The sequence below is a fragment of the Bombina bombina genome, chromosome 10, assembly GCF_027579735.1.
Source record: "Bombina bombina isolate aBomBom1 chromosome 10, aBomBom1.pri, whole genome shotgun sequence".
Taxonomy (NCBI): domain Eukaryota; kingdom Metazoa; phylum Chordata; class Amphibia; order Anura; family Bombinatoridae; genus Bombina; species Bombina bombina.
The window spans coordinates 66,617,240-66,630,354 of NC_069508.1; the positions used below are offsets into that span (position 1 = coordinate 66,617,240).

The window sequence follows — 13,115 nt, forward strand, 5'->3', positions numbered from 1 at the left end:
CCATGCATTTTATTTCAAAGATTGTAGATATAATGTAGTCAGGCCTTGCATGTATATTAAATATTTAAACAGTAAGTATTGCATATACATTAAAATGTATTTATGTTAGCTTGTTGTGTTTGTTAGTGACAACATAAATATATGTTAATATATATTTATGTTATAGTATCAGTATAATTAAATTATATTTTTACATAACAGACATGCAGTTATGTAGACCTTTAATATTAGTTATACTGCTATTGTAGTTGTACTCAGCACTGTAACTCTTCCGCTGTAGTTGTACTAAGTAGTTTAATGTCCCTTTAACCCTAATGTATATAATAATCTTTTTTCACAGCCTATTATTAGAACCTAAGAGCTTCTCCCATATTCCAGAGTTTATGACAAGGCTTACTGAGTGAAGCTTTATTAGAGTGTGGGAGTTCTCCTTTTCCCCAAGCTTATGGCAAAGTGGAAAGTTAACATTTTATTATTTTCAAAAAGTTCTACAATTGTTTATTAGGAACTTACTCTCAAGTCCTGTTTACTAGAAATTCTTAGTCTTTTACTAACTTATCACCTGTTTCTTTATTGCTGCATTTTCTTGGGAAGGAGGATACTTTGAAAAGCTACACAGGTAATCTGTGCATTTCTGTAGTATGTGCAGAGAACTAAATAAACTTAACTTGTGTTATCCTTTGTTAAAAAGCATATCAAGGTAGGATAAAGAGCAGCAGTGCACTAATGGAAATTAGTTTCTGATTGGTGGCTGCAAATATATACCTCTTGTCATTGGCTCACCCAATGTGTTTAGCTACCTCTCAGTAGTGTATTGCTGCGCCTTCAACAAATGATTCCAAGAGAATGAAGCAAATTTAACAATAGAAGTTATTTAGAAAACTGTTTAAAATTGTATGTTATATCTTAATCATGAAATAAAATTTTGGGATTTTATGTCCCTTTAAGTCCAGGGCTGTGCTCCTTATCAATATGAGGAGAATACATTTTCTTAAAATGTACATTTCATGCTACTTAATTTTTACTTAATTGTAGATACTTTCATTTAAAAAATAAATAAAAATAAAATTAGAATTCTTGTTTTTTGGTTCATGGTCCAAATTTAAAAAAAAAGTTTTTTTATTTTGTATTTGTTGCATCTTAAAGAGAACATTTTAAAATTGTATTATAGTCAGGGGTGGACTGAGACCAATCAGAGCCCCCTGGCAAAAATTAGGGAAGGGCCCCCACAGTCTCACACTGACCCAAATGTAATCAAATTTGTGCAAATAAACATGGTAGCCTCCTTGCCCTGCCCCCACCAGGCCCCCCAACCTCCAGGGTCAGAACCCCTAACATCAAAGGCCAGAGACAGGGCCCTCAATCTCCAGGGCCAGAACCCATACTCCATGACCCTCACATCGACAGACCCCTGACAGCCCCCCCCATACTCTAGGGCCCTCGAGCAACAAACCCCACATCCAGGCACAGGGCTCCCACTCTGGAACCAGGGACCCCACTAAACCCACACTAACCACTTAGTTACTGATAGGGCAACTGTCAGCCCCAGCTTAAGCACCACACCAGGAGCCATGGAGATGCCATTTGTGGGCCCCCCTAAATGCTGGGCCCTCGGTCCAGGTCCTTTTTGCCCGGCTGCTCTGTCCGCCCCTGATTATAGTTTTTGCAAAACAGGTCCTAAGGTAAATAAAAAACAACAGCAGCAAAAAATGCTTTTGTGTTAATGCTTATGGGCGTCATCATTCAATAACAAAGCAGTGGCTACACTTATCAGCCAGTGAGCAATCAGTCCTTAAAGCCAACGGTGCACAGACTTGCATTACATTACTTGTTTGTGTGTAAATTACAGATTATGAAATGTTGCATGCCCTTTAAAGGTACAAAAAAACCTCACATTTTTCATTCATAATTCAGATAGAACATACAATTTTAAACAAGTTTCCAATTTACTCCTATTAAAATTGTTTCTTTGTTTTCTTGTTATCCTTTGTTGAAAAGCAGGAATGTAGCTCAGGATTGTGCACGTGTCTTCAGCACTATATGGCAGCAGTTCTGCAATAAAGTTACACATTAACAAAAGCACTAGATGGCAACACTATTTCCTGTCATGTAGTGCTGTAGACTTGCACTCTACCTATCTAGATATCTCTTCAACAAACAAAAACATGAGAATGACGCAAATTTGATAATAAAAGTAAACTGGATTCTCTATCTTAATCATAAAAGAACATTTTTGGGTTTCATGTCCGTTTATCTTTTTTTTGTATTATCTTCAGGTACCAACTGCCAAAATGTCCTTACCCCCTGCTCTCCTGATCCATGCCAGAACGGTGGAGTTTGCCAGGAATCGGAAGATTTTAAAAGCTTTACGTGTCTGTGTGCACCTGGTTGGAAAGGTATATTAAGTTCCGAATTATATTAAAATAAAAATATACAACAACAAGTTTTAGAAGGTTTTAAGAAAAGATAAATAAAAATATATTCTTTAAAGTTTATAAGCACTGTCTTGTTTTTTTTCTATTTACCACACATAAGTATGATGGAGGAATATAAAAAGTTTGATTCTGTTTTATTTTCATTAACACCTTAAAGTTATGGTGAATGTAAGCGTTTAACAAACACTAGAATTTACCATCACTAAAAACCAAGGGGAGTTTAAGTGATGAGATCTAAAAAATAGGGTGCGAAACTCACCCTTTCTGTGCCGTTGCACAGCACTAAACTCAGTGGCTCCGGCATACCATGGCACATCAGTCTCCTTCAATGAGGTGACGTTTGCACCTCTAAACCAATAGCCATGCATGTCAACTGATGCACGCACCGCTATTGGTTCAGAGGTGCAAGTGGTACCTCATTGTTAGAAGACCAATGTGCTGAGGGCGACTGGAACCGCTGAGTTTAGAGCTGTGCAACGGCACATAAAGGGTGAGTTTAGCATCCTATTTTTTAGATCTCTTCACTTAAACTCCCCTTAATTTCTAGTGATGTTAAATCCTAGCGTTTGTTAAACATTTGGATTTACCATCACTTTAAGGACCAGCGACGTACCCTGTACATTGCTGGTCTTTCTATGGGGATTTAATTTTTAATAGCGTAGTTTCACTACCAGCTATTTCCGGTGGCCAGCAGGAAGGAGGGAGGGTATAACAGCCCAGTCAAGCTCCTCATAGCGGGGCTTGCGCTACTATACCCAAGAAAACCCTTAACGACCAGAGATGTACGTCGTGGTCGTTAAGGGGTTAATTATTATTAACAGTGAATTAAAATGTTTAAAGGGGCACTAAACACTAAATGCATTTCATGCACCTCCCTCTAATCATGAGTGCTGCCTAGCTTACCCTGCAGGTATCAGAAGGTTGCTACACAGGTCAGTACTGGAATGAAGTGAAAGAAAGATTTCAACATGGTTAGACCGATGACTAGAGGGAGGCGGGGAATAACCTCAATGCTATGCTTATAAATGGTGTTTAGTGCTTAATGTCCCTTTAACTGCCCCCTCACTTTCCTGCTAATATAATTGTATTTGTTCAAACTAATTTGATTGCATCTGCCATCTCTCATTAGTTTGTTTGTTTTATTGTTTGTTTTGAGGGATTTATTGACGAGTTGTGGATAAAAAAAAAGATATCCAGCATAGAAAAAATGTCTCATTAATGACATCTTTTATTTTCAGGTCAAAGATGTGCCAATGATATTGATGAATGCGATGCCAACCCCTGCAAAAATAATGGCCGCTGCTTTAATACCAAAGGCGGGTACATTTGTGAATGTAATGAAGGATTTAATGGCATCAACTGTGAAAATGACATTGACGATTGTGTCTCTAGTGAGTATAAAACAATACCGGGCCCTGTCTTATAAATGTATAGAGTTGCCACCTTTTTAAAAAAAAAATAAAAGCTATTGGTGGCTACATTTAGCCACTAATTAGCAACCGTTACCCAGGTGCTAAACCAAAAATGAGTCTACTCCTAAGCTTACATTTCTGCTTTTCAAATAAAGATACCAAAGAAAAATTAATAATATAAGTAAATTAGAAAGTTGCTTACAATTGCATGCTCTTTCTGAATCATGAAAGAAAAAATGTGGGTTTCATATCCCTTTAAGGTCACTCATTAAGTGACCATATACAGGATGCTAAGGCAATTACTTTTTAACAAGAATCCCCTCATCTTTTCACTAATCTTTATATTTTATGAGGATCATAGTAAATTTTAAAAGGGAAAAGTAAGTTGCCCACTACCCATCCTTTCTTTTGGTTAGCGCCATTATCACTGTTTTAAATAAAATCTTCCCTCCTATTTTTATATATTGGTATGGAAAGTAGGGCATGCAGTGTTTTATCTACTTTTTGAAATCCGGAAAATGTTATTCCTCCTATATGGTTTAACTAGAGATTAGTGCAACGTTTTTTCATATGACCTGATTTATGTCAGAAGTTTTCCATCCATATCGATCTATGAATTGAGCGTTTTAAAAATATTAACACACATATATTACATTCTAGACCCATGTCAGAATGGAGCGTCCTGTATAGATGATGTAAACTCTTTCTCCTGTACCTGCCTTCCGGGTTTTAATGGAGACAAGTGCCAAAAGGATGTAGATGAGTGTCTAAGCAACCCCTGCAAAAATGGAGGTTCTTGCACAGACTATGTGAATAGCTACACGTGCAAGTGTCTTCCAGGATTTGATGGAATCCACTGTGAAAACAACATTGATGAATGCACAGAAAGGTAAATCGGATATATACCACTTCCTTTGTATGAGTTGCTGGGTGTTGCTATCAATACGTAGGATATAGAATTATTCTTGGTTTTCAGGATCCATTTGTATTGAAATTTAGGTAACAATGAAAAGCTAAAAAAAGTAAATTATTTAGAAATTTTTTGGTAGCACTGTCAGACCCTCAATATACCTTTAGAAATACTGTTACAAAGTGTGCATTCAATACGGATTAGATGATAACTTTTAGAAGGACCTCCATACTTTTTGCTAAGCTTTCTAATCATTTTTAGGTAATCTCTGTTTCATTTTTTTTTTGCCTTTTTACAGTTCCTGTTTTAATGGTGCAACCTGTGTGGATGGAATAAACGCATTCACATGCCAATGCCCTCAAGGGTTTACGGGATCTTTCTGCCTTTTTGAGATTAATGAGTGCGGTTCACAGCCTTGTATGAATGGTGGAACCTGCGTGGATGGGCTTGGAACCTACCATTGCATGTGTCCAGTTGGCTACAAAGGCAAAAGCTGTGAGGTAAGTAATTGTATAAGATTTATACTTAAGTAACAACTACACCAACTATATACCAGGTAGTTGAAATTTTATATAGTGTGACTATAAAGTAATATGCCTAGGCTACCCAAAACATGAATCCTGTAATCATTCTCTTTTTTTTTTGTTTTTAGAACTTGGTTGACCTTTGCATTGGTGTGCCATGTAAAAACAGTGGAGTCTGTAAGCAAATAAAAACAGAATCCAAGTGTCACTGTCAAACAGGATGGACTGGGATTTACTGTGACATCCCAGATGTATCGTGTGAAGTGGCTGCTTCTCGGAGAGGTAAATATTAATTCTCTTTGGTAAAATGCATAAGTTGCACACTCATGTAGTGTCCTGGATGGGTGTTGCCCAGTGGGTTGTATATCCAGAAGTGTACATGACTCCCATTGTGCACATTTATCTGGAGCTATGTTTACTAGTTTATTAGTAGAATAAATTACCGGTATTTTGGATTCTGTTAACTAAATGGTAAGTCCCTCAGAACAACCCCCGTGTTATTTTGTATTGTCAAGTCTAATATCTATACAAGAAATCTATATAAGTACAATATATTCTTCAATCTCTTGCCTTGATAACGGACTCAGCCTAGTATGTGCGTGTGTATAGATATTTTATTGAACGTTAGAAAAATAATTAAAATACCCTTATTTAGATGCAACAAAGAAACATTTTACTTTAATGACCCTTAAAAGGAAATTAAACCTAAAGTTTTTACTTTTATTATTCAGATAGAGCATACCTTTTTAAACAACTTAATAATTTATTTCTATTGTCAATTTTGCTTCAGTCTCTTGTTACCCTTTAGGAGAAGCAATGTACTGCTGGGAGCTGCTGAACAAATCGATAAGTCAATAAAAAGAGGCATATATGTGCAATCACAAATTAGCAGCTAGCTCCCAGCTCTTGAGCCTACCTAGAAATGTTTTTTTAACAAAGGATACCATAAAAACCAAGATAAGATCATAGAAGTAAATTCAAAGGTTGTTTAAATTGTATGCTCGATCTGAAGCATGAATTTTGGTTTCATGTCATTTTAAGAAGAATGTTTTTAAAAAAAATAATAAACCCTACAGGAATACTTTCACAGAGATATATTAAAAAATGTGCACCCCATCCAAACTTAAAATACTAAAAATGAGCCCCTTCCTGTTTAAAGGGACAGTCTACACCATAATTTTTATTGTTTAACAATATAGATAATCCCTTAATTTCCCATTCCCCAGTTTTGCATAACCAACCCTGTTATATTAATATATTTTTACCTCTTTGAATAATCTAATCCTCTGCAGACTGCCCCCTTATTTTAGTTTTTTTGACAGACATGCATTTTAGCCAATCAGTGCTGACTCGTAGGTAACTCCACGTGCATGAGCACAATGTTATCTATATGGCACACATGCACTAATGCCCTCTAGTTTTGAAAAACAGTCAAAATGCATTCAGATAAGAGGCGGCCTTCAAGGGCTAAGAAATTAGCATATGACCCACCTAAGTTTAGCTTTCAACTAAGAAAACAGAGAGAACAAAGCAAAATTGATGATAAAAGTAAATTGGAAAGTTGTTTAAAATGACATGCTCTATTTGAATCACGAAAGTTTATGTTAACTTGACTGTCCCTTTAACTTTTGTTTATATTGTGTGATTATCATAGGTGTGACCAAAGAAGCTTTATGTCAGCACTCTGGAACCTGTGTTAACACTGGGAATACTCACCGCTGTCAGTGCAAACAAGGTTATACTGGGAGCTACTGTGAACAGGAGCTGGATGAGTGTGCGTCCAACCCATGCCGCAACTCAGGCGCTTGTGTGGATCGTCATGGAGGATATGAATGCAAGGTGAGGATTCTACCCAGTGATTTTTCAGTGAATCTCAACTTAAAGACATTCTTTACTTGTTATTTCATAACTATCATAACACTAAACTGTCAGAATCAGTACGTATTGTGAGCCTGTACTGCTGTTAATAACAATCAGCCAATCAGCTTTATCAGTGCTGAGTTTGCTTTAATGTGATCTCATGTAACTGCTGGGGTAATTTTACAGGGACAGTCTACTTTAAGGGATACTAAACCCAATTTTTTTTCTTTCATGATTCAGATAGAGCATGAAATTTTAAACAACTTCCTCATTTAAAGGGACACTCAATCAAAATTAAACTTTCATTATTCAGATAGAGCATGCAATTTTAAACAACTTTCCAATTTACTTCCATTAACAAAATGTGCACATTCTTTTTATATTTAAACTTTTTGAGTCACCAGCTCCTACTGAGCATGTGCAAGAATAAGTGTGTATGCATTTGTGAATGGCTGATGGCTGTCACATTGTACGTGTATGCATTTGTGATTGGCTGATTGCTGTCACATGATACAGGGGGAGTGGAAAAAGACATAACTTTTAAAATTGTAGGAAACAAAATCTACTCTTTTGAAGTTCAGACTAAGTGCCATTGCATTGTCTTGTTGTAATGCATTTGTTGATTATGCAAATCTACTGTGTTGACTGGTCCTTTAAATCTGAAAGTAAAAGCAGAAATAGCACACCCCGATTCAATGTAGTGTTTGTCACAATTTATTTAGTTGATACAGCCTATACTTACTAGACGTAAAAACAAGATGAGCATTGATAAAAAGCTGTTATTGAGTCTCCGTGTTAAAGTCCCTCCCTCCGGTAACGTAAGCGATGACGTCAGAGTCCTGTTAGGGATATCAGTCCAATTGAGTTTCCTCCTAAGATCACTTCTCTCTTCCTTCTCTACGCGTTTTTTCTCTCTTCCTTCTCTACGCGTTTCGTCCGCCCCTTAGCGAACTTTCTCAAGAGACATGGAAGTGACCTGCACCTCGAGCAAATGCTATATATACCATTCATCACATACACGCCTCCTAAATAGCGTCATCTTATTGGATGTTTAGGGTGCATGATACAACCAATGAAATCAATGGAAATTAACATAAATTCAGCATGTTGCGGAATCGTCTTGTATGGTGTGCAAATTAATGGATTCCTAAACAATATATGAATTCATGAATATACATACACAATATACATAAAAAAACATAAAAAGTGCTAATATATCTTTTAAAAAATTGTGCTAAACTGATAAACACTAAAAATATCTATTTAGCTAAAAGATTACTACAAGAAATATATTACTAAAATATATATACAGTATATATGGATAATTAAAATTAAGTTTAAATTTTTTTTTTTTTTTAAATAAAATTAAAAACTTTGAAACAGCTACTTACTATAAAATCAGGCCACAACCCTAAACCCATATTCATAATATGCCTACATTTACTATTAATGACTTTTTGGCAAATGTGGGAAAAGTTTCTAGCTCTGCTCATGATTCTATTCCATAAACGCCTGTACATCTATATCAATATTCAAACCTCTAGAGTCTAGGGGTTAAACTATCCAATTTATGTATCTATTTGGTTTCACCTTTTCTAAAGTGCATTAATCTAGAGGATTGACTTGATTCTGGTGGAATAGTTTCAGCTACCATTACTTGTAGGCAATAAGGGTACTTACTGTGACACTGCCTGTAATGTTCGGATACACTATGTGTGGTAAGTCCTTCTTTAATGTATTCTAATTTACTCCTATTAGCAATATTTCTTCATTCTCTTGCTATCTTTATTTAAAAAGCAGCAATGTAAAGCTTAGGAGCTTGCCCATTTTAGTTTCAGCACCCTGGATAGTGCTTGCTTATTGGTGACTACATTCAGCCAACCAATAAGCAAGCGTAACTCAGGTTCTGAACCAAAAATGGCTTTACACTCCTATTTTTTAAATAAAGATAGCAAAAGAACGAAGAAAAATTGATAATAGGAGTAAACTAAAAAGTTGCTTAAAATGTCATGCTCTATCTGAATCATTAAATAAACATTTTGGATTTAGTATCCCTTTAAAAATTGCTATTGTTTAAAAAGAAAGACAATCCCTTTATTACCCATTCCCCAGTTTTACATAACCAAGAGTGTTATATTATTACACGTTTTACCTCAATGATTACCTGTATTACCCTGCTAGCTGCCCCTTATCTCAGTGCTTTTACAATCTTGCATTTTAGCCAGTCAGTGTTGGTTCTTGTCTAACCATTATTATTCTCCATGGGAGTGAGCACAATGTTATCTATATGGAACACATGAACATGATGTCTGGTGTGCAACATTTAAAAAGCACTAAGATAAGGTGTGGCCTGCTTAGAAACAGACAAACGTAGAGGTTATTAAGTATATAACAATTGTCTATCTTTTAAAACAATAAAAACAATCAACTAGATTGTCCCTTTTAGATGAAATATCTTCCTTTTTTTACATAGAGATATTCAGGTGATATTCTGTAGTCAGCTTTGTACAGATATGCTGTGTCACTTTCAAGTAATTCAACATTTGGGTATAATGGCAGTGGCAGGTAATGCATGAAAGATGAAGGGGCAAATTAAGAAATGGGGGGGAAACGCGTCTGTGATCCACAGATACAAAGGAGAAGTAGAAAAAGTTGATTTAGCTGCCTGTGGATGACATTATCAGTGTATGGGAGACAACTGCAGCTGACAACTTTAGCTCAACACTTTTAGGGGTAGATTTATCATAGGTCGAGCGGCATTTAACATTGCACAAGCATTTCTGGTGAAATGCTTGTGCAATGCCGTCCCCTGCTCGCTCTCTACCAATCGCCCACTAGCAGGGGCCGTCAATCATCCCAATCATATCAGATCCGGACGACCGCTGCTTTTTAACTTCCGTTTCTGGCAGACCTGAAACGATGGGGCTCTGAAGCAGTAGCCGCTGCTTAATAAATGGACCCCAAAGTGACAACTGCAGCTGACCACTTCCTCAACACTTTTAGGCTGTATGATAAGCAGATATGAAAGTGGAATCCTGTACACAATGACGAGACTCCTTATTTGTGTCTTTATAGTGTCTGCCTGGTTACCAAGGCGTCAACTGTGAATATGAAATAGATGAATGTCATATCCAGCCTTGTTTGAATGGTGGGACCTGTGTGGACCTCGTGAATCATTTCCGATGTTCCTGTCCTCCAGGGACAAGAGGTGAGAGACATCTGCCTGACAATGTATTTATGATGATATTGCTGCTTTACATGAAGTTCAAACTAAGTGTAATTTTCTGATAGGTTATATGTGACACCGTAAATGGACATTTCAATGCCAAAATGATGTGTTCTAATTTGTATAACGGATTCTAGCTAACTATTTTTTAACCCTCACAAAGGGGTTTAAATACATATGTAAAGTCATGCTCAGGAGCAAAGAATGCTTGTGAGGCTAATGGGGATCAGTAATGCAAAAAACTTAGATGCTAAACAATTCAAGTTTGTAATTTTTATATTAAAATGTTCCTTTTTTGTTATAGAGGATAGGTAAAGTTTTATAAAAGTTGAACTAACCTGGTCTTGGGGTAATCAGCTAGCAACTGTCCCGCTTTAAGCAGGTGCTCTGTCCTACTGTTCCTCCCACCACTCTTCCTTCCCCAATTTCACAGAATTATACCACGGACCAGCTAAACAAAACCAATCATTCCCCTAAATAGCAAAAATCATTACCAGACCACTCACTGCAAAATGCTATGTCAGTGATTGTAATGTAATATTAATGGTTGATATGGCAACTGCCTCAAACTATGGAGTTTCTGATCACCTTCAGAATTTCCATATTGAATGTTAGCTCTGCTGATTATTAAAAGGAAAATACACAATACATATTAACCCCTAAAGGACCACAGCACTTTTCAATTTTCTGACCGTTTGGGACCAGGGCTATTTTTACATTTCTGCTGTGTTTGTGTTTAGCTGTAATTTTCCTCTTACTCATTTACTGTACCCACACATATTATATACCGTTTTTCTCGCCAATTAAATGGACTTTCTAAAGATACCATTATTTTAATCATATCTTGAAATTTACTATACTTTTATTTATAAAATATGATGAAAAAATGAAAATAAACATACTTTTTCTAACTTTTACCCCCAAAATCTGTTACACATCTACAACCACCAAAAAAAAAACATGCTAAATAGTTTCTAAGTTTTGTCCTGAGTTTAGAAATACCCAATGTTTACATGTTCTTTGCTTTTTTTGCAAGTTATAGGGCCATAAATACAAGTAGCACTTTGCTATTTCAAAACCATTTTTTTAATTAAATTAAATTAGCGCTAGTTACATTGTTGCACTGATATCTGTCAGGAATCCCTGAATTTTTTTTTTTTTAGCAGACAACCCAAAGTATTGATCTAGGCACATTTTGATATATTTCATGCCACCATTTCACCGCCAAATGCGATGAAATAAAAAAAATCGTTCACTTTTTTACTAACTTTTTCACAAACTTTAGGTTTCTCACTGAAATTATTTTCAAACAGCTTGTGCAATTATGGCACAAATGGTTGTAAATGTTTTTCTGTGATCCCCTTTGTTCAGAAATAGCAGACATATATGGCTTTGGCATTGCTTTTTGGTAATTACAAGGCCGCTAAATGCCACTGTGCACCATACGTGTATTATGCCCACAGTGAAGGGGTTAATTAGGGAGCTTGTAGAGAGCTTGAAGGGTTAATTTTAGCTTTAATGTAGAGATCAGCCTCCCACCTGAAACATCCTACCCCTTGATCCCTCCCTGACCCCTCTCAAACATCTCTCTTCCCTCCCCACATCACTATTTTCACCGCCATCTTTAGTACTGGCAGAAAGTCTGCCAGTATAAAAATAAAAAGTTTTGTTTTGTTTTGTTTGTTTTTTAATTTTTTTTTATATTTTCTGCAGTGTAAGATCCCCCTTACCACCCAACCTCCCTGAGCCCCCCAAACAGCTCTCTAACCCTCCCCCCACTAACTATTTGCCACCATTTTGAGTACTGGCAGTAACTTTCACTAGTGTAGGATATGTGCATATTCTTTTTCACCAAGGGATACCAAGATAATGAAGCACAAACAGAAGTGAATTTCAAAGTGTCTTAAAATGACATGTTATATCTGAATAATTCAAGTTTAATTTTGACTTTCCTATCCCTTTAATGGGGGCCGGTTTATCAAGCCCCATATAGGCCCCAATGCCTCAGGCTCACTGGAAACAGGCGTTAAGAAGCAGCGGTTTTAAGACCGCTACTCCTTAACTCGTCCGCTACCTCTGAGGTGGCGGACAGTAATCAGCCCGATCTTGCTTGTGCAAAGATAAATGTCTACAGCGTATGCTGTCGGGAATGTATTGATGTGCGGCGGACATGATCTGCTACAGCGGATCATGTCCGTTTGCACTTTAATAAATCGACCCCCTAAGTCTATATAGGTCAGTTCTACATAAGGTTTTTAAAGGGACATTCTGGTCAAAATTTAAATGTACATATATGAATGACATATTTCAATAGAAGCATATGTGCAATATACTTGTATTGTCAAAAATGCTTCTATAGATATAACATTTTTCTCTGCACGTACATGTGAAGCATAGTTAGATATTCTCAGTGCACCAGCATTTTAAATACGTCAGCTGCTCAGGGCACCAGTGGGGATTGAACCATGTCAGCAATTAACAAATATAGTTATTACCAGACGGTACAAATACCTAAGGCTCTATGAGCAAGTGCTGTGTTTAAAATGCTGGTGCACGGTGCATACTTAAATATACTTTTAAAACAGCTATAAGTTTTTTTGTTAGAAGCATTTCTACTAATACATGTAATACTATATACAACTGAAATGTATTCACATGGATTCCAATTTTGGCTGGAATGTCCCTTTAAGATTGGCAAATGTCTTTGTTCTTGTAGAAAACATGCACCACAAATAAGGGTGATCCACA

At 36.4% G+C, this 13,115-nt stretch overlaps 1 protein-coding gene across 1 annotated transcript in view; it reads left to right on the forward strand.

The window, feature by feature from the left end:
* The window catches only part of NOTCH2 (notch receptor 2), a 279,864-nt gene that overhangs the window by 219,686 nt on the left and 47,063 nt on the right, over positions 1 to 13,115 (forward strand). Inside the window, exons 16-22 of the mRNA XM_053693095.1 lie at positions 2,277 to 2,396; positions 3,674 to 3,826; positions 4,508 to 4,736; positions 5,056 to 5,257; positions 5,410 to 5,563; positions 6,936 to 7,120; positions 10,217 to 10,349. Coding sequence (XP_053549070.1) covers positions 2,277 to 2,396; positions 3,674 to 3,826; positions 4,508 to 4,736; positions 5,056 to 5,257; positions 5,410 to 5,563; positions 6,936 to 7,120; positions 10,217 to 10,349 — 1,176 coding nt within the window. The remainder of the gene's footprint in view (positions 1 to 2,276; positions 2,397 to 3,673; positions 3,827 to 4,507; positions 4,737 to 5,055; positions 5,258 to 5,409; positions 5,564 to 6,935; positions 7,121 to 10,216; positions 10,350 to 13,115) is intronic.